A 20673-nucleotide genomic window follows, 5' to 3' on the forward strand; every position below is an offset into this window, starting at 1 on the left:
GGACAGGGCTCCCAGGGCAGGATTCCCAAGGACAGGGCTCCCAGGGGTGCCCTGCCAGGGGCTTCAATCCCAGGCTGAGCCCATCTGTGGGGACAGGATGGGCCCCTCCACGGTGCTCCAAGTGATCCTGTTCTGACTCGGAGCCGGGATCCAGCCACTCTCTCCCAGCTGGAAGGCTCCTCTTTCCAGTCCCAGGCCCAGCAGCTCACCCAAGGGATCGTGTTGAGCAAACTGATGGATCTGGTTCCTTTCTCTTCTGCTTCCACCAGGCTGGCGAATGTGCAACAGAATATTTCTTTATATTTAAGAGGCATCAACTTGCTACTTCCACGTTTGCCTAATAAAATTACATACTTAGAGTCAATACTACTTCATGCTCAAAATCTACAAGGAACTAACGGCAAGTACTCTACTTTCTAGGTCAATAAAGATTATAAATTAAAAAGAAAATAATCATGGTGGTGCAATGCAAAACTTTACCGTGGGTCAGCCCCGTGATAATTAGTTCACAAACAGCTGCTGAAAAAGAAAACCCAGTTTCAGCTCCATTTAATGACATTTCAGGTAGAATCACCAAAGGATAACGTTGCACTACATGGTAATGCCCATCAAATTAAAGGGTGTCACCAGTGGCATGCTGACAAGTGAACCATGAGGAGACGGTTTGAAAAGATGGGAGAGAGAAGCTGTTGTGGCTCAGCTTTGGGAAAGGAAATGAAACCAGGGCTGGTCCGTGCAGACCTGCAGTGTCCCGGGGCAGGAAAGGGAGGTGCAGCAGGTTACAGGCCTGACAGATCTGCTGGATTTAGCCAACAAAAGAGGAGCTGTATAAGGAAAATTAAAGCCCATCTGTGCCAATCAGAAGTGTGGTAAAGTGGGTGGGAGGCTCATTGTGGAAATGGTCATTAGCAAAGATCAGGGGACATTTGGAAAGATTTAAAAAAAACGGCACAGAAAGTGTCTGTGTTAATATTCCTCAACTCAAACCCTCTGGTACTGAGTGTAAAGATGAAAATCCCAATGCTAATTACCGAGCATGATCTGCACAGGCTGCACATGGTGGTGGCAGTAAATGAGGTGTCCTGACAGTGAAATGACAAGTTTCCCTGCTCTCGTTCAGAAAAATGTCCATTCCCATGACAAAGATGAAAATCAATTCCAGTGCATTTCCAGTCACCTTGTTCCTAAAGGTTTCTTGATGCAGTTGGTAAAAATGTACATCTTTAAGTCCTTCTACTTAGCATGTGTTTGTGGTTTATTTTACAGCAAAGCCAGGGTTAGAATACAAGCCACGGAGAGTTTTTGCCCGGAGCACGTGGACACCTTCCTGGGGTGATGTACTCCAGCCACACGTGGAGGAGGTTCTGTTAGTTCCAGTTACCCATAAAAAAATGTCTTTATAAATAACATCATGCAGCAGCAGTTGGCCCAAGCTGATGTTGTGTCACGTCAGGTCCTTGCGTAAGCCAGTCCACATCCGTCAGCATCCCACAGCCTGGAAAAGGAATGGCTTCTCCTCTGCTTCCTCACAGTTTGTGCTGGCAGCACAGCGGAGTCCATCCCTTTAAGACTGCTTGTCCCAAGAGGGTCCGTGTGTCGGGCTGTGCCGGACGGGGAGGAGGTCGTAGTGACCAGGAATGTGGCTGTTCCTGGGAAGGTCGTATGGATTCTGGAGGTAACTGGCACTCCGACTGCGGCCGTCTTGGACTATGCTGACAGTGGGCTCTGGGGGAGCAAGGAAAACTGGGTTATGGCAACCAGCAGCACTCCCAAAACCAGTTACTGTCCTCATGTCTTTTGTCCCAGCACAGGACGTCGGCCTCCCAAACCATCTCATCCCCCTCCAGCTTCACTGGCAGCACAGGAGGCAGCACGTGGGGCAGAGCAGGGAGAAAAGTACCAAACAGGAGCCAGGGAACGGCTGGAGCTGTGTCAGGGCAGGGTTAGGCTGGATATCAGGAAAAGGTTCTTCCCCCAGAGGGTGGTTGGGCACTGAACAGGCTCCCCAGGGCAGTGGGCACAACACCAAGGCTGCCAGAGCTCCGGGAGGGTTTGGACAACGCTCTCAGGGACAGGGTGGGATTGTTGGGGTGTCTCGATGATCCCTGTGAGTCCCTTTCAACTCAGGATACCACCTCCACAGCTCCCCAAATCAACACACCAGTGCTCAGGCCTTCCCCCCACTGCCAGTGTCTCCTTGCCCTGTGCCAAGTCCAGGTTACTTGTGTCAGGAAAGCACAAAACCAGCCTCTGCACTGAAGCCCCCAGCTGCTGGAGCAGCCCTCGTGCCACCCACTGCTTACCAACTTCGTAGATGTTTTTATTGGCTGTGGATGAAGTTGGCATTTCGGAATACGGGGACTCCCTGTGACCAGGTGATTTCATTTCCACGTAGCTGCTCTCGGAGTGTTTGCAGGTTAAAATGGGGGGGTCTTTAATGGTGGCGTAGGGGTTTTCACTGCTGTTCAGGGAACAAGTGCTGGAGCTGCACACAGACTCTTTCATATAATCTGCAAAACAAGAGCAGGGTGGGAGCGTGAGGGTCGTTAGCTTAACTCAGTTAATTACAACTGAACCTCTGCAGGAAGGCTGGGGGTGACAAGGGGACAGGGGGTGAGGAGGATCCTCGACGCATCCAGCACAGACACCCGTTGCTTGTGCTCTGGGTGTTCCAGACCATTGCATCCACAACTCACTGGCAGGAAAGAAATGAAAACCTGCTCAGTACTGAAGGTTTTGCTGTAAAAGGTTCTAGCTGTCATTTACTGCAATGTTTAATTTGAGGTGGCAATGCCTTCCCTCCCTCCCCTAATTCCTAAGGAGCCGTGTTTAACCCCGCCCAGGACCACGAGTTGGCTCTGCAGGCAGGACCTTCTGCTGGGACTGGGGCTGCAGGGTGAGTGTCCCGGGGCTTTGGGCACATCCAAGGCCCTGTGTTGGAATGCACAGCTTTGCCACAGGCTCAGAACTGCACCAGTGCAGCCTTTGCATGTGTGGCCCCCTGAGAGCGCCAGGCTTGGGGTTATCCAGCATCCTACAAGCTGGAACACTTGGGTTTCCACAGGGGGGGACAATACTCTGTCTGAGCCTCACTTTTGCTCTGCTTTACCCCCCCCATTGCTGCAAACATCTCCTGCTCCTCTCCCCTGGAGAGAAGGAGATGGTGACGGAGGTGCTACATGGGGGGAACAAGGTTGGCGTGAGAGCTGTGACCACCGGCCGGTGACCCTGGCTGGGCTGTGCCAGCCTGCTGCAAGGTGCAGAGCCAGTCTTGCTTCAAAAAATAAAAAACAATAGAGAATAAATAAGTCTTAACATTGACAGTCAAGAACGTGCCATTGCTGCCGTGTGCATCCTGCTGGGCAGTGCCAGTAATTTAGAATTAGAGCGATGCAATGAAAGATGAGGCATTTTCTTGTGCTGGGTTACAGTACAAAGGCAGATCCTGGTATATATGAAATACTCCCGGTGAAATAGTGGGACTTGCAAAATAGCTGCAATCCCAGCTGCCCCCGCTGTCTAGTATGGGAGACAAAAAGAGAAATTCAGGTTAAGAAATGACAGACAACACGACATCGCTCCTCCCTTACAAACCTCGTCTCCGAGCCCCATCCTGCTCCCTCTCTCGCCAGGTTTGCTCCACTGGGTGTGATTCTCCCTCCATCAGCTCTGGGGTTGTGTCTGTCTGTGTCTGTGTGTCCATCACCCCCTAGGCCTGGTGCCCCTCGCCTCGATTCAGCCCTGAGCAAGGTGCCAGGTCGTGCCCTGCCACCTGCACAAGGGGTTGCCTTTCTGGGCTCCAGTTCCAGGGACACCGGCAAGTCCGGAGAGCCCTGAGCTCTCAGGGTCTGTGAAACCAGCTCCACCACAAACCAACCAGCAGGACATGCTGGGACCACCAGGGCTGGGAGGCTGGCAGAGGCCCTGGTACCACTGCAATGTTTATTTAGTTATAAAACTAAGAACCTCCTTATCTGACTTCAGCCTGGTGAGATGAGCAGTGCCTTTGCTTCCAAGTGAAACACGCCTGGTTTGGTACATCACAGCACGTGGGAACCAAGGAACACCAAAATTCCCTGGCTGTTGGACACAGGGTTTATCCCTCCAGCTTCACCAACCCCTTCCCAGTACAAGTCAGGGGAAAAATGCCCCATCCCATCCTTCTACAGGACAATGGAGCAACCCTGGGAGACCAAAGGCTCCTGCACATAAGTGAGCTCAGCATTGTTGGCCTTTGTTCTGTGCATGTGACTCAAATTCAGGTGCCAGAGTCTGGGATCTGTTGGTGTGAGAGACGAGGAGACCATGGACAAGGACTAACAAATTAATTAATCCATTAATCAAAATCTTTGGATTGAAAAGACCTGTTTGGACTGGGCCCCAGCCTTCAGTCAGTGGGAGGGTTGTGCATGAGTGAACTCTTTCACGTGGACAAGGAGCCAGAGTGGGAGCACTCACTGCTTCAGGGACACGGCTGGATGAGGAGACACTCATTCCTGAGGTTTTTATTCCATTCTCAGCCAAAGAAAGGCTCAGCTCCACCTGGCAGCAAGTTACAGCTCCTGGTGGCTACTACAGGTCTGTAGTGCTTGTTAGGAGAGCCTGGGCAGCCTTCAATGAGCCAGCTCTGCATTTTGGGGTGAGACAGGGAGATTATGACAAACTTCCCTCTCTGTCTCAAGCTGTGCTGCTGAGCAACACTTTTTGGGGCAAACATTCATGGGGCAAAAGGCAGGATCCTCTCCGTGCCCTGAGTGTCCACTACAAAGCATTCCTTGTCGGCACCACGGCTGGGAGGGAACAAATCAAACCAGAGCTGGGCTTAGAATAATAAAATGTCAATTATAAAGGACTGTTGGCTACTACAGCAAAAAAGGGCCGAGTGAGAAATGCTGCTCCTGCAGAGCTGTGTTGGGTCAGTGCTGGTTTGTTTATGGAATTGGGCACATTGGAGCTGGCACAGGCAAAAATCCCAGCACATCAGCTATTTTATTAAGTCCAGCTCAGCTGCTTTTACTTTCCTAAGCTAAAATTCACCTGCCCTGCTGCCAGGGCTGACACCCCCCCCAGGCAGGCGTCCCGCAGCACCAGCCCTGCCCTTCCCAGGACCGTGCTGGGAGACACCCATCAAACACCACTGGGGCTGCCCAGACTCGTTTGGCCTCTCCCAGGAACCGCCTTTCCCCAGGAGGGATTGGGAAACAACAACATGCCCAGGAGCCGATTCCCTCTGACGTAAACGGGAGCTCTGTGTCTACCCCTGGACCAGACCTTTGCTCTGGATACAATAAATATATTTTATGGAGCACCAGCCCATGTTTGGGAATGTGCTGCACACCAGGGAGCCATTAGCCCACAAGAAACACTGTGTGCAGGATCATGGAGAATTTAAGGGATGGAGAAGCAGCTGAGTTACTTTGTTATTAAGGTAATTTGGGGATAATTAAGAAGTCTGGCATCAATTGTCAGATTTCATTTCATGAATTAATTTAACCAGAACAAGGGTGTTTAGAAATTCTCAGCCCGTGGTGCTGCAGGCCCTGTGTGAGCTGCCTCCTCATCCTCCCCTGTACCCACAGGGAGCTCTCATGGAGGTGGAAGCTCAGCTCGATCCATGACACTGTCACCACAGTGCTGGGACTCACTGGAAGCACTGGATCAGCTGGACTTCCAGAGAAATATGGGGAATATGCTCTAATTTTGCAGTCCCTGCATTCTGTGTTGCCTGGATACCAATCACCAGACCTTTGGAGGGTTCATTTTTGTTAGCAGGGACTGGAAATGTCCCTCCCACAGACTGGGCACCTCTCTTTTGCCCTGAATTTCCCCTGGCATCCTAATGACAAGCCTTGGGACCTACTGCCCCATTGGAAGTGCTAAAGAAAGGTGCTGCACACAGGTAGAACGTGCTTTTCCTGCTACTTAACCCCCTTTAGGGATGCCATGCCTTGCTGGCTGCTGTCCCTGCCCTGCCCAACCCTGGCTGCTGCAGGGACAGTAGCTCAGCAAGGGCTCAGTGCTGCTGTTCAGAGTGACACAGGAGTGGGGACACATCCTGCACAAACTCCAGATGAACCAAGCTGAACCCTGAGATTAGTTCTTCCAGCTCCAGGGATTTTCCTGGCTGTTGTGCAAAGAGTAGGGTTTTTTTCCTTAAAATGTTACTGCCTGAGGTCACGTTATTCCACCAGTGCATCAGCACTCATTTAAAAAAAATACTTCTAAAAAATACAAAAGGACTCAGCTGCAAGGAAAAGCTTGGAAGTGGTGTCACTGAGCACCATGCACAGGAAAGAAGCTGCTCAGAAAGCTGCTCTGGAAATCTTGTGACTGTTCAGCCCCTGTCACCAGGTGCCACCACTGTGGCACCCAGCCCCTCGCTGCCCCGCTGCTGTCAGACACTGGGAGCCACCCTGGCAAACCCAAACCTCTGTGCCCGACCCCCTGCACCTCCACTGGCAGCATTCCTTGTGTCAGGCTGCACAGGGAACACCCCTCTCCTGGTGTCCTGCTCTGGGACAGCCCCCAGCCAGCCCCGAGGGGAACGGGCTCTGGTCCCAGAGGAGGAGAACTGGGGAAGGGGGTGGTGGGGCAGGACCACCACAGCCTGACCTCAGGCCCAGGCCCCTGTGCCCCCTCCCAGGCTCTGAGCCGGTCCAGGAGCACCAAACACCACTTTCAGCTGCAGGAGAAGCTTTCCCCAGCTGGACCACACAGGTGGGAAAGGACCAGGTTTTTAAAGTGGATGAAAGCAGATAAAAACCAAGCCCCCGCCCGCCCAGCCTTTCTGCTGACACAATCCAACTGTTTGGGACTGGGAGTTTTCTCTCTCTCCATCTTTCAGAGGAATTTGGTGAGTCAGGGCTAACTCTGCACCTGGCAGGGCAGGAAGAGCTGCAAGCTGAGCATGGGAAACATTCCCAGCTCCTTTTGGGAGGAATTCTCCTGGGACTGCGGGTGCCCATGCTGCCCCAGAGCCCCAGGGCTGCCTAGGTCCAGGAACTGACCTTCAGCTGGGACTGTGGGAACCTTCAGCCAGCCACAGGCAGCTGCTTCTGAGAACTCTCAGCTGCCAACTGCCTGCAGGTAAGCTCCCCAAAATCCCTGGGAAGCCAGGTGTGTCCCTGTGTCCTGGCACCCTGCCCCTGCCAGCGCCAGCCGTGCCCGTCTGAGGCAGCTGAGCAGCACAAAGAACTCCCCAGCTGCCCTGACGTGGCTTCTGGGCCTGATTTTTCCATTTATAAGGGGATAAACATGTAAAAGAAATGGTTCAGATCCTAAATAATAAGCAAAATATGCAGGAACAGAAAATACATTTCACAGTTCCCTGTCAATGGGATTCTTTTCCTCTGTTCCCACTGGTTCCCCTCTGTGTGATTGTGCCTATGGATGGGAGCTCCTGCTGCATGTGTTTCAAGCAGCTTTTAAACCTTGTAAACACAGTAATTTACTTTGAACTAATTAAATTAATAGTTCCATGTAAAGAGAACAACTAGCTATAATGTAATAAGATTTTTCTGCTGAAAAAGAGAATCATTGAAGGAGCTGAAACTAGTGGATTGACTATATTGTACATAATATATATCATATATGTACATAACCCTTTTAATATTTTAATTCCAGCTTTCTTAAGAAAGACTGGGTCATGGATTGTTGGTTTCCTTTGGTGTTTCTGTGCAGTAAGGTGAATTTCTGGCAAATATTGCACCACTGTATTTTGAAAAGAGCAGCTACAAAGTGATTATTGATCTCTAGGCCTGGCTATAGGCTGGTCATTGCTTTGTGTGAGGAACAGCTTTGGATATTTCTTGTTAGTTCAGATAAAGGTGTGGCTCTGGAGCACCTCAGGCCTGGCAGAGCAGTGGGGGTGTGGAACCCAGCTCTGTGTGAGGGCACCACTGCCCCCATGACTCAGCCAAGAGCAGCTCCAGGACATCACTGTGGTATTCCCCTCCTTGGCTGATGGAGGGACATTCCCAGGCATGTACAGACACAGCAGCCTTGGATTCACATCAAGGACCTCAGCCTGAATCCTGCCTATTCCCAGGAGACAGATTCCTTGCTCCACCTTCTGGAGCACAAGTTCCATGTGCTAAATCCCAGTCCAACCTGTCAGGAGCTTGTGGGAACCACTGTGCCAAGTGCTCCCGTGGTCCAGGCATAACTGGAATGTTTTGAATGTAGACCTGGAGGACAAGTGAAATGTAAAACCACCGGGCCCTGTGCTCAGGACTCATCCCTGATCCCTTTTTAGACCTGCCCTGGAGTCAGTGCCCATAACTTCTCCTGCCATGTGAGGGGTCAATTACCTCAGGGAGGGCTGTTCTCCAGCTCTGCTCCAAATCCCTCTCAGCAAAGGGCACGAGGCAGGGGCAGCTTGTTTTCTAGGGGCTTTGCTTAAGCTCAGGATGGCCAAGAGCAGGGAAGCACCCCAGGCTGTCCTCAGCAGCTGCCACCAGATCCTCGTGGGTGGCCAGTGGGTCCTACAGGAGTGTCCCCTGCCCAGCCAGCTCCACCTGCCCCTCCTGCCCTGCAGCTGAGCCCTCCCTTTAGCCTTGTGCTGCTGTGCCAGGCAGGAGCCTGTGGCCCTGGGAAGCCTGAATCCATAATTCATGGCCCCAGGAGTGCTGCCAGCAGGCAGCTTGTGTGGGTCATGGCTCTGTCCCTCCCTGTCTCTCCCGGCCTCTCTCCCAGGGGCTCCTATCTCACCTCTTCTAGGACACCCTCCTCACACCTGGCAGGGTTCTGCAGCACTGGATACCATACCTTTGAAGCTTTTTTCCATTATGTATGTGTTCTGACGTCTATCCATCCCACAAGCACCTGCATAAAAATGATATATAATGGAAAACAAATAAATATTTATGTAAATTGGATTGCTTTGACTACTGAGCAGCATATATTCTTCCCTCTAAACTGTACATCAAGGCCCTCATTTAGGGAGGCTCTTAAGCACATCCTCAGCTGTGAGCACACACTCAGCTTCAGTGGGGAGTCTGTGCACACCTGGAATTCTGCATGTGCTTAAGAGCTTCCCTGAAGGGAGGGCTTTCCTGCAGCAGGGTTACCAAGAGCAGCCATCCATCAGGAGATCAGGAAAAAATCATCTGCTGGTACATTCATTACTGAAACACTGGCTTGGATTAGTGAAAGAAGCCTGAAACGTGTCCTTTCCAACCTGAGTCTGCAGGTTGTGTTGCATCACCCTGTGACTAATTTTAGGCTTTGTTTTGTTCGTGGGTAGTGGGTTATTTGACTCACAGCCTTAGATCTGAGGTGTTTACAATCTGCTTGAATTACCTACTATAACTTTGCTCATAAATTTGCACGGTTCAATAACTGATGTGACAACAGCCTCTAAGTGCCCACTGTGGTCTGACAGTGCAGAGAGCTGACAGCAACACTTGTGGCTCCATAGGAACTTGCTGTTCCTCATGGAAGCAGAGACAGAAGGGGATGGGAACCTCTTTCATTTCCACTATTGCAGATTACCCTCGATATCAATCAAAAGGCAAATCTAATGTAAGCCTTTAAATCTCTTAACTATAGAGTCTGGTATTTCTTATTGACTAGGAAAATCAATACAAATTCGGTTACTGAGAAATGTCTTCGTGTCTTATGGGATTCCCAGTCAAGTAACTCAGTTAGGCTGGGAAAAGAGCCCTGCAAACAGTGTGTCCCAGAGGCTTCCCAGCTATTTGTCCTTGAGTGTCCTCTGGTCTCTGCAGAAAAGTTGTCACAGCCACAGGCAGTGCTGTACCAGTGCCTTTATCAGCACACCTTTGGTTTTTTTGCTAAATAAGGAAAATGACTGAATTAGACAATAAATGTGTTAGTGGCACATCAAAGACAAGCCAACCCCTCTGCTCTGGCTCTCAGAGCTCAGCCCTGAGCACAGGAACAGGGCTGGTGGTGCATGATGGGCTCCCTGTGATGGGGCCCTTCCCCTTCTGGCCAAGAGTGACCCCCCCCAGTCCATTGGAGCACCTTCTGCTTTGTTTTCCACCTCTGATCCTGAGCCAATTCCTGATGCAGAGGGCAAGGCTGACTGGGAGGTGTGGGAAGCTCTGTCACACAGCAGGATTAGCTCAGTGCTGGTTTTCTCTCCTGCCAGGGCAGAGACCCAGGCGAGGAGGACGGAGCTAATTCATCCCTTGGCTGCCATCCAAGGGGATTGGGCTCCCTTTCCCAGCAGTGGAGCTCCCCAAGGCCATCCCTGGTGATCACACGGCCTCCTGCCAGGGCTGAGCAAATCTCCAAGGGCAGGAACACCAAGCAGTGTTTGGGCAGCTTCACACGGTGCCTCCAGCAAGGAGAACTCACACCAGGCTGGGGTGGGAGCAGCTGGAGAGCTCCCAACAGGTCACAGCAGGGAGGGGCTGTGGCAGGGAAGCAAAGGGGACCCAGGCTGACCCATGGGGAGGGCATTGCTCTTGGGAGCCCTACATGATCCTTCCCAACCTATTCCCTGTAATTCTGCCTTTAGTTTTGTCTTTTATCTCTTATGATACTGTGGGTTTATGACCCGTTTTTGTGTATTCGCTGTGCTCCTCAGGAGGTGAAATGAATGATGGACACATTATTTTTTTAACCTGCAGAAGTCATTAATGTGGAAAAGTCCTAAACAGGCCAGGAATGTGGCATTTTATGGAAGTCCAGGTTTAACTTTGAAGCTAAATTATCTGCTGGGTGAAATCAGGGTCTTGGCTGGAAATACTTTTCCACACCTCTTGGCTTTGAGAAAAATGCAGAGTCAGCTGTGAATCAAACTTAGTGGCTTTGGTCCTTTGGAATAAATTCAGCTTCAAGTCCCTCACAATGGGCTGCAAATCACACTTTAGTCTCTGCATCAAGGACTGCTGTTAAAAAAACATTACACATAAAACCATTTTTGCTGCAGCTCAGCGTGCCCAGCACTGCAGCCAACGAGCACGACAACCCTCCCTGAACTCAGGACATGGTTCAGGAGTTTTGACTCCCTTGGAAGCTGGAATCTGCCACTGCTCAATGCAGACTGGACTAGAGCAAGAGAGATCAGTCAAAGAATTCCTGTTCTGCAGCAGGAGATAGAGAACAGAGAACACAAAGCCAAGCCCCTCCTTGAAACTAGGACTGGGCTGCCTTGGGAAGGCAGTGACACACAGGGAGGTGACAAAGCCACCTCTTCTTGACACCAGAGTCCCCAAACACTGATCTCTCAAGCCCACATCCATGGGAATTACTTGTGCTCATCCCTAGACCCCAACTCCCCTGAACAGACACGACCAGCTCCCTGACAAAGCCCCATATTTGAAGCTCACAAGCAAATGTGCCGGCAGTGAAAATACAGGCTTTGTCCTTGCATTCCCCACTTGGAAAGAACATGAACCTGGCAAACAAAAGTCCTGCAAAACAGGTAGAACACCTGCAGCCTGGTGAGATCCACTGGAATTAAGAAAACTCCTTATGACTGCAGGTTTTAGAAGATGAGTGTCAGAGTTAATTCTCACATAGATATTCTCACAATTTCCTTTCCCTCAACTATAATTAATATTTAGGACACAAATTCCAACAAGCCTACAGACATCCCTGTGAGCCTGATGCTCCTCATCTGGTTGGTCCCATCCTTTGGGATCACTGCCACAGTCGGAGGGGTCACTGGCAGGGGGGTGACCAGAAGAGCTGAAGGTTTCCATCCATTCCAAATTTCTCTTCAACGTCTCTTCCATCTCCCTTTAAGTTCTCCCCCACCTCTGGCTCACTTACACCTCTGCTCTCCAGGACGTTTCAGGGTCACAGCACAGGAGCTGTGCAGTTGTTCAAGGCCATTTTAACTCTTTTTAACTGAATCCAGCCCTGCCCAATGCTTGGCTGCTCTTCCAGAGCACGAGCTGGGGCATCTGTGTCATAAACCTAAGGCTGAAAGTGGGATAAGAAGGTGCGTTATGTCTTTAACTGTGGTACTTCCATGCCTGATGCAGTTTGAAGGTCAAGATCCCCTCTGTGACCCCATGGGGCTTCACTAGTATTTTGTGTTTACAACTCAGCATTGAAGATTTTCATTTCTTTTCTGAAATTTGCACAGGTGGAATCTGCAGCTTTTATTGCACCAAAGTAATACCAAGAAATGAAAACATTTTACAGTTTCATATAAAAATGGCCTTGATCTGAGCAAGAACTCAACATTATGAAAGTCAGCACGAGCAGACATTAATTCTGGTACTGAAAAGGAAGAAAAAAAATCTCATTTTCATCAATTACTGTGAAAAACAGAAAGAAAAAGGTATTCTGGATGCAAAAATGCCATGGGGAAAACTGAGTGTTTTGCAGGAGACCACTTAGCTAAAAGCTAAAGTATTTAGCACTTCTTACTGCAGAGGCATTTGGCATTGCTTCTGCCAGTAAAATAAAATGCATGAATGCAGGACAGATGTGGCACACAGGGAGCTCAGGACACAGCAAGATAAACACAAATAAAGCAAATAAGTGTGCAAAAATAAGCAGCAAAACGGTAAAAGCAAAATTAACTTGATTTGAGGAGCATTTGGAAACCCTGACCTCCCCGGCCCCCCTGTCATGTACAGATAAGCACAACAGCAGTTCTGCAGGTTATTATACAGCAAAGCACATTGATGGTTTTAATGATGAGAAGGTTTTGCACTGAAGCTTGACAGGTTTGTGATTTTCCTGATGCAGGGAAGGCCTGATCTCTGGAGCGAGGCCTGGTGTGTGCCAGGAGCTGTGACAGGACGTGACGCCTGGTGCTGCCCTGGGCTCATTCCTGTGCCACGTGAGCTGTGAGATAGTTGACCTTAAAAATCCCATAATACCCCTTAATGCTGCACTTTCCCCCCCTACAGCATATTTTCAGTAAGATATCAGTAATCCCAGTAAAGGAAAGGGCAAATGCTTTCTCTGCCACTGAGAAGCCAAACTCCAAGTGCTCAGATAGGAAAACAAATACCATCCAAAGCACTAAATCTGGGCAGGACTTGAGCTAAGAGCTGCTGAAAAACCCTGTTAAAACTTAAGCCAGGGCGAATAAACTCAGGAGAGGTAATTAAACTTCACTCTTGGCTTAGCTGCACCGGCTGGTGGTTCAGAATTGCCTGAGAACCGGGCACGGTGTGATTTACCGGGAGATAACGGCGGATCGCACGGCCCAGCTCCCACAGAGGCTCCACACCTCCATCAACATGCCAGCATTTAGTGCTGAGCTTTATTAAGCATGAAAGAAAAGGAAAAACAACAACAACAAAAAATCCCAAATTTGAATTTTTAATGTCCTCGGCCAGTCCTTAAAAAAACATTTATGGAGTAGATGATGGCGATTCAACCCAGCAACCCTGGGAGGGAGGCTGGAATGAATATTGACTCTGCTCTCCTGGTCTGTGGTTTGTGGTAAAGGAAACAATTCTCAATTCTCCACCTTTCACTGCTGGCAATTCTGATGGTGAAATAAAGACAACAACAATATTCATCATTATTGTTAATGCCTTTATGAAAGGCTGACTTGGGTCTGGAATTGCTCTAAAGTCTACTAAAGTGATTAAAGTGTTTAAAAATTACTGACCTAGTTCATTCAGATAGCTGTAGGGTCTCCAGTCTGCAGTTTCTCTGTCAAGGATTTTGTTACTGAGCTGTTCAAAAAGTATGATAATGGGTTAATGCTGGAAGAAACAGACAGTTCCCACCCGAGACTCCAGCCCAAGAATGTCAGGAATAAAAATGGGAGATGACTGTTACCTTGGCCTCACATTTCAGCCCTTTATCTACATGGGTTTGACAACTGTTCACTAGCGTTAGGGAAAATCACAAAGGAAAGTCACTTCACCAAGCAATGAACAAAAACATGCTGGAAAATACAGGATTTCCTTGAGTACCACAACTTGGATGCCTGTGGACATGGAGTGACATGCTGGCAGCTCCAAAATAACTGATGGAGATGGATGGATCAAACCCACCCGCATCAGCATGCAAAGAAGGGCTGCTTGGAACTGAGGGGATCTGCTGAGACATCTGTGTGTTCAGTGACAAGAGATGGGATGGTGACAGAGTTCTCTCAATTCAAGGAAAATCACTTTGGCAACAGTGAAGCACAAAACCCTGTGCAGCTCTGCCAGCGGGGAGAGGAGCCCAGGGCTGCCATCCAGATGCTGCTGCTGGAAAAACACCTCTCCCAGCGTGGCAGCTGGGACCCTCTGCGTGCCTGAGGCGTGGAATGGACACATCCCACGCTGCCGTGGTGGGAATGCCTGGAAAAGGCTGCTGGTGTATTGACCACCCCTGTCAACGTGCTCTGGGTTTCTCTGCCGTCTGTTGAAGTCTCCCTTGAGCAGAACGATGCTTGAACACAACACCAAGGCAAGCACAGGGGATTTGGGGCTCTGGGGTGAGCTCACTGGAGCATCTCTGTGGTCAGTGAAAGGGGAGGGGCTGCTGTTTGGGGGTACAAGGCTCCTCTGGCCTGGGGCACCACATTAAAAAGGGGCTCTACCTCTACAAAGCCGCTGGGGATCAGGTGAGTGCCAGCAAGGAGGGTTTGGGAATCACTGTAGTTGCTAAAGCTGCCGAGTTTTCCACCTTCACATTTTACCCTTGAAAGCCACACCTGATGCAATACAGCTGGTCCTGAGGAAGTGTCAATTCAAGAGCAAATCTCAACCCTGTGTCTGAAAAATTAGTTATGAATCCATCATTGCTCTCCCGTGTCTGCTTCCAGACTGGGAAGCCTCCTGCCTCTGTTCAGAGGGTTCAGCTCTGCTATTTTACTGTGTTTACAAGAAAATGCTTAACAAAAAGGAGGTTAAAACTGAAAGAAAGTATTCAAAATTACTGCAGCATTTCATTGTTCCTGACCTCTCATTAATTTCTGCTTAGCTTTCTCAGTGGGTTTTTAGATCTGGAACAAAGAAAAACCCCACCGATGTATCGAGGTCTGTTGGGATATTAAATCCCAGCTGACACCCAGCACCTACAGCCACAGTCCAAAGGTGTTTTCACCCACCTTCACAGTTCTGTCCAACAGCCCTCAGTGCCACAGCCACCCCCCCTGAGGGTGCAGCCCCATGTTGTCCCTGTGCCTGCAGTGATCCCGCTGTCCCTGGGCACTGAGGAAGCTCTGCAGGAATCCCAGAGTCCTCCAGGACTCCTGGAAATTCCCGATGTGCCACCTGAGGGAAGGGGGACATAGCCCTGTCCTCTCAGGACATGTAGGCAGGTGTGGTCACCAACGTGGTCTTGTGCCACCAGCCCAGGAGCCCATTCCAAACCCATCCAAACCAGGCTCGGGCTGAAGGAGACTCCGCTGCGGAGCCACCAGCGCTGACCTTGCACGAGGCATTAATTCAGGGCAGTCTGTGCCCTGTGCTGAGTGGGAAGTGCAGCCAGATGATCCCCACGGTCCCCTGAGGCCCTGCAGCCCATGAATCTGACACCAGACAGCTCCAGTGATTGCTGTGTCCGGGGCTCCTCCTGCTCCTTCTCGTTTTTTGTCCATGTTCCCATGCAGGTAACTCGTGCTATCAGCTCGTCAGGCACCTCTGCTCCAGCCACTCTCCTCAAGGACGTGCCCAGAGCAGGGGGACAGTTGATAAACCTGCTTGTCTGCAGCATTTCCAGAGCAATCCCTGCCCCAGAGCAGTGGCTGTGGCTGCACATTCCCGCTCCTGGCACGGGCTGTGCGTTGGCACCTCCCAGCCGACGGCACAGGAGCCGTTTCTTTATCCTTGAACAGCTCCTGGTGCTTCCCCCAAACTGGGAATGGACACACTGGCAGCAGGCACAGGTATGGAGCAGTGGGGCAGCCAGGCAAACAGCAATGGCAAGGGGATGAGGAGCAGATCAGCTTGGAATGTGGCCACTGAGGGAGGAATCCTGGCCCAACACACCTCGGCACATCAGTTCTCAGAGCCCATGGCTTCGTCCTTCTCTTCAGAACTCGCAGCCAGAGCACAAATGCTGATTTCCAACCCAGCTGCACCACTTAGAGCACATTTATTAAAGTCTTGGGGTTTCTATTAAAAGCTCTGGGTTTGCAGGATTTATAAATCAGCTCACAAACCTAAAATTTGGCATGAAGAGCTACGGGCTAGAATTGATTTTTTTTAATGAAATGATTTGGGGACATTTCTAAGTTTTTCTGAATGCAGCAATTAGGAAGAAATGTGATTATAGCTGTCTCTTTGTGCTACTATCATTTCTTAACACACTATAATTTGTTAACTTTTTTTTTTAAGATAGAAAATACTTCAATTTTTAGTGTGAAGCAAAATTGCTTTTCTGAAGGAAGAAATCCTTCACAATAAATTTCTCCATTAAAATCCCTAGCTGGTAATTTTAGCAATTTGGTTAAAACTACCTCACATCTGGCAACTTTTCCTTTAAGATCAACGAGACACCAGCATGAGCAAAGCAAAGTCATTATCTGCCTGGCTGAAATAGCTGCAGAGATGACAGTGGCCACCAGCCATTTGTCAATGCCCAGGTTTCTGAAGTCCATGGTGATTAGGCAAAGAAGCGCTGGCAGGAGCTCCATCATACCTTTATCCTCCAGGAGAGCAATCAATAAGAGCTTTGCCATTAATTTCCCTGACTACTGGCTTCAGATTTCCATGGTCCAAGCCAGTGCTGCTCAGTTTTCATGCCCATCCTGGATGCTCTGCAGCCATTCTGTATTTGCAGCCTTCCTTTTTTTCCTGGGCAAGTTTTAGTCAAAGGTGCTTTAAATGATGCTTTCTGTGGCTGAATTCCTTTTTATGAGCTGGGTGACATCCAGTCAGACCATTTCCAGTGACCTCTGTTTTGCAGTTTCTAATTTTATGTGAAGTCTTTGGTAGAATTTAGAACTTCCTTTAATAGATGTGAAACTGCTGGCTTTAAAAATTCAGGACATCTAATAGCAATTGATTTTTATGATGTCTGTAGAAACCAGCAACACCTGGAAGGGGGTGAGGGTGGAATTATGAGCTTTGCAAAAGCTCAAGGTGAGAATCCTCCATTTGCCTGTGACCATTGCAGCAGCCCTATGCTTTATACAGAGGAATCTTCACATGCTTTGCAGTGTTCAGTAAAAGTGAGATATATCCCTACTTTAATGCACAACTCAAAAACTCAAATATAGAGCTGGCATTGAAGCCTTGAGAGTGGTTCTGCCAAATGCCCTCTGAGCAAAATAGGTCCTCAGCATCTGAAATCTGGTCTTCAGCTCAAGCAATGAGAGCTCTGATGTGAAGACACAGGTGTGGAGGTGGGTGTGTATCTCTGTTTATCTGCTTTGGAAAATTTGCTGCATTAATTTTGTGGCACAATTTCACTCCAGTTCATGTCTGAGACCCCTGGGTAACTTGCAGCATCACCATTATTTGCTGCTGCACGTGTCATTAGGAAAAAAGGCCAAACTTTTGTAGGAGCAAAGGTCAAGTTTTGGCTTCACTTAAACTGACAGTAAAATATGTCTTGACTTCAATGGTTCCAGCATGTCACCCAAGCTGAGCTGGCAAACCCACTCACATGTGGAGAGCAGTTACTTGTGCCAGGTGTCCAGCACTGGAATGCTGGAGCTTCTGTCTCCTCCTTAACCCCAGAGATGCAGATCCATTCTCCTGGACCTTGCACAGAGACAGAGCTCAGCCCAACAAGCTCCTGCTGGCAGCTGGAACAGGCTTCAGGGACACAGGACTGGAAGGGCTTTGATCACGGAGTCCCTGAGTCCTGCCGCCTTTTACTGCAAACACCCAGGCACATAATCCCTCAGATAGCTGATCAAGCTCCATTTTAAGAGTAATCAGATTTCTTTGTCCCATTAGTCTTCCTGGGAAGCTATTCCAAAATCTCGCTGATCTGATGTTAGAAATCTAATTTCCAGCTTCGATGCATTCATGGCCAGTTCATCCTCATTTGTTCTCGTGCCAGGGCTGTCATCCCACTTCAATAGCTCCCCTCCCTCCTCGTGTTTACCTTGCTGTATTTAGAGATGGCAATCATGCTCCCCCTCAGCATTCATTCTGCCACATAAAAGAAGCCAAGCCTTTTTTTAGTCCCTTCTCATACTCTCCCCCTTCTCCTCCCACTTGTTTTCCTCCTGCCTGTGTTCCAGTCCCTGCTCCACTGGCACAACCACCCAGCCCTGTGGGTTTTAATGCCTCCACCTGTATTTGTCTCTCAGCAACTTCAATGATTTACCTCCAGGACGTGTGTAGGGTCCTGAGCAGTGGCCTAATGTCTGTCTGGCAGAGGGAGATGAGGAGGTGAGACACCTTCCCCCTGCTCCTGGGAGGGATGTGGGAAGGTGGGCACTGCTCCCATCCTATGCAGACAGACCCACCTCCCAAAGTGAGGTTCTCAGTGCAGTGCTGGGCCCTTCAGCTCCTGCCCTCAGCCACCCTCACCCACCTCCTTCCCTGGGGGAGGTACCACCGTGCCCCCTGAGAACAGCAGGGAACAGCCACAGCACTGGGCAGCTGTGCTGGGAGCCCTGGAGCCACGGATCCTGGAGCTGGGAGAGGAGAGCAGGAAGGAAAACAGGAATAATATGTGTGGAGTTGGGTGAGAAAAGGAAATAGGAATAGGAAATATAATAAAATATTATTATAGGAATAGGAAAAGAGTTATGAAAAAAACAAAGATAATAGAGTGGAGAGAACACCAAGGGAAGAAGAGAGAAAAGACAAAATAAGACACAGAAAGAGAGGAGAGGAGAGGAGAGGAGAGGAGAGGAGAGGAGAGGAGAGGACGATGGGCTGGGGGAGCACAGGAGAGAAACCCCTCCTCAGGCTGGAGCAAGGGCTGTATCGTGTCCTGCCTTGGCCCAAGCTGTCTCTGAGGGCAGGGAGAGAGGAATGGCTCCAGTCCATCGCCTCAAGGCATGATCTCCTTGGAGAGATAACACATCCAGGGCTCTGGCTCAGCACTTCGGAGATTCCTCTGCCATTTCTTTTCATTTTGCATCTGTGCTGGTTCCTTTGTGACCCCAGCTGGCACCATAAAGAAATGAATCCTCCAAGTACAACTTGTGCACATTTCTCTGCAGAAAGTGGGAACGGCACCAGGCAAACTGATTTGGAAATGAACTCGTTAAGGCAGCCAGTGGGGCTTTATGTGCTCCTTTGTCTCACTTGGCTGGAGAGCTGCAGACAGACAAAGCTTGTTTTTGGCCATCTCAGCTCTTCAGTACTGCAGAGCATTCCCGTTAATAAGTGAGATGCTGGGAGAGCTAAAGGAAATATCAGGCCATATATTGAGATAAACACCCTGAAAATACCAAATCCATTGGTTTTTCTTTCAGTGACTACCAGGACAAGCTGCTGACTGACTCTGGACAGCCAGTGCTGCAGCAGGGGGAGCAGCTTCCAGGCTGATCCCAATGCATCACTTGGGGCTTAAACCTTTCCAGCAGCTTAACATTTGAAGTAGTTCTGTGAGGAGATGGCACTGCAGGCTGGGAATCCAGGAGAGGTGCTGGCTTTGACCTTTCCTGAATTCATTTAAATTTCTGCAGCAGGATTAGTGGCCCAGATGGACACATCCTAAATTTGACATTATGAGCGTTTGCACTTTCAATTTGGGGAGCAAAAATGCATGGTGCAAGGGGACCATCTACTTCAGAAAACATATTTACACATCTGTCTAAACATTTCTCTGAGAAATCTCTGGAGCCAGCCTTTTTATTATATTTTAATGAGATTTTTTCTTTTAATAACCAAGAAATGACTTCCAGGAGCACATGTAGAGATATTTTTGCCTGTCTCTTACAATACTGTCTTTTTGGCATTAATCTTGTTCCTATGGCTTTCCAGTGAGTAGTTACATTTGGATTAAGGTGACACAGCCTGAAAGTACCATCATTTTTAAAGCTGATGAAATCAATTGCATTTCCTTTTTCTCCCTGTGCTTTGTCCCACCTTGGCTTATTAAGGCTCCAAAGGAAGAGCTGTTTTACCATTTACCACACCTAAATCTACTGCCAAAGTGGTGATTTGAGTCACGGTGTTGTCCAGGAATGGTCTGAGGGAATCAATAGCAACACGTGATAAGGAAGGTACTCGTGGATGTTTGAGCAATGCAGTGGGAACAGCTCTTCCGGAGAGCCAGGAGTGACAGCAGAGCTCCCAGGATGTCCCTGGGTGGGTCAGGACAGTGCTCAGAAGCACCCCAGGTGCATTCTTGCATCTATCTGCTTGTCTGTGACAGCAGGGAATATGTGTGTCTGCTGGCCTGGGAAACAATGGGATAGCCAGGTGAGATTAGTGACCTAATGCTTCATTGATTTACTTGTGTTCCTTTAATGGATAATTATATTTATCTGGTTATTTATCTCTTCTGAGAAACCAAAATACCTTAGAGTTGCTAAGACACTCAGCCCTGCTGACCCAGACAGGCATGTGCCCAGACTCCAGTTACCATTCCCAGAGACTGGAAAGATACTGGGAGGGGAAAGCTGACCTTTCCCTGGAGTTTTAAATCAAGCTGGCAGACAGCAGGATCCAACAGACAGTGCTTGGGTTGATTTCCTTGAACTGATAAGAACATTGCTGCAGTGGGGTGGGGTAATATCTACCTTACTGGAGCTGTTTCCATCCAGATTACTGGGAAAGAAGCGTGAGGTCACACCACATGAGAGAGTGTGGTAGCTGGGATTGGAAAAGCAGTGTACACTGCCGCTACCTTGAGATACATCTGGGGAGAAAACAAGTC

General features: G+C 49.3%; 2 protein-coding genes across 4 annotated transcripts in view; one reads left to right on the forward strand and one right to left on the reverse strand.

Moving 5' to 3' along the window:
* RAB11A (RAB11A, member RAS oncogene family) overlaps window positions 1-1423 on the forward strand; it is a 22567-nt gene extending 21144 nt beyond the window's left edge. Inside the window, exon 5 of the mRNA XM_027688738.1 lies at window positions 1267-1423. Within this exon, the coding sequence (XP_027544539.1) occupies window positions 1267-1403 (137 nt within the window). The 3' untranslated portion in view covers window positions 1404-1423. The remainder of the gene's footprint in view (window positions 1-1266) is intronic.
* Window positions 279-20673, reverse strand: part of MEGF11 (multiple EGF like domains 11) — a 269339-nt gene continuing 248944 nt past the window's right edge. For 2 of the 3 annotated variants that reach the window (XM_027688733.1, XM_027688735.1), the window contains 5 exons: window positions 20537-20655; window positions 13553-13619; window positions 8767-8823; window positions 2304-2510; window positions 279-1725 (listed from right to left, as the gene is read on the reverse strand). In XM_027688733.1, the coding sequence (XP_027544534.1) occupies window positions 1565-1725; window positions 2304-2510; window positions 8767-8823; window positions 13553-13619; window positions 20537-20655 (611 nt within the window). In that variant the 3' untranslated portion in view covers window positions 279-1564. The remainder of the gene's footprint in view (window positions 1726-2303; window positions 2511-8766; window positions 8824-13552; window positions 13620-20536; window positions 20656-20673) is intronic. The other variant, XM_027688734.1, reaches the window with a different exon arrangement.

The sequence above is a fragment of the Neopelma chrysocephalum genome, unplaced genomic scaffold (assembly GCF_003984885.1).
Source record: "Neopelma chrysocephalum unplaced genomic scaffold, ASM398488v2 Primary Assembly neopelma1_75, whole genome shotgun sequence".
Taxonomy (NCBI): Eukaryota; Metazoa; Chordata; class Aves; order Passeriformes; family Pipridae; genus Neopelma; species Neopelma chrysocephalum.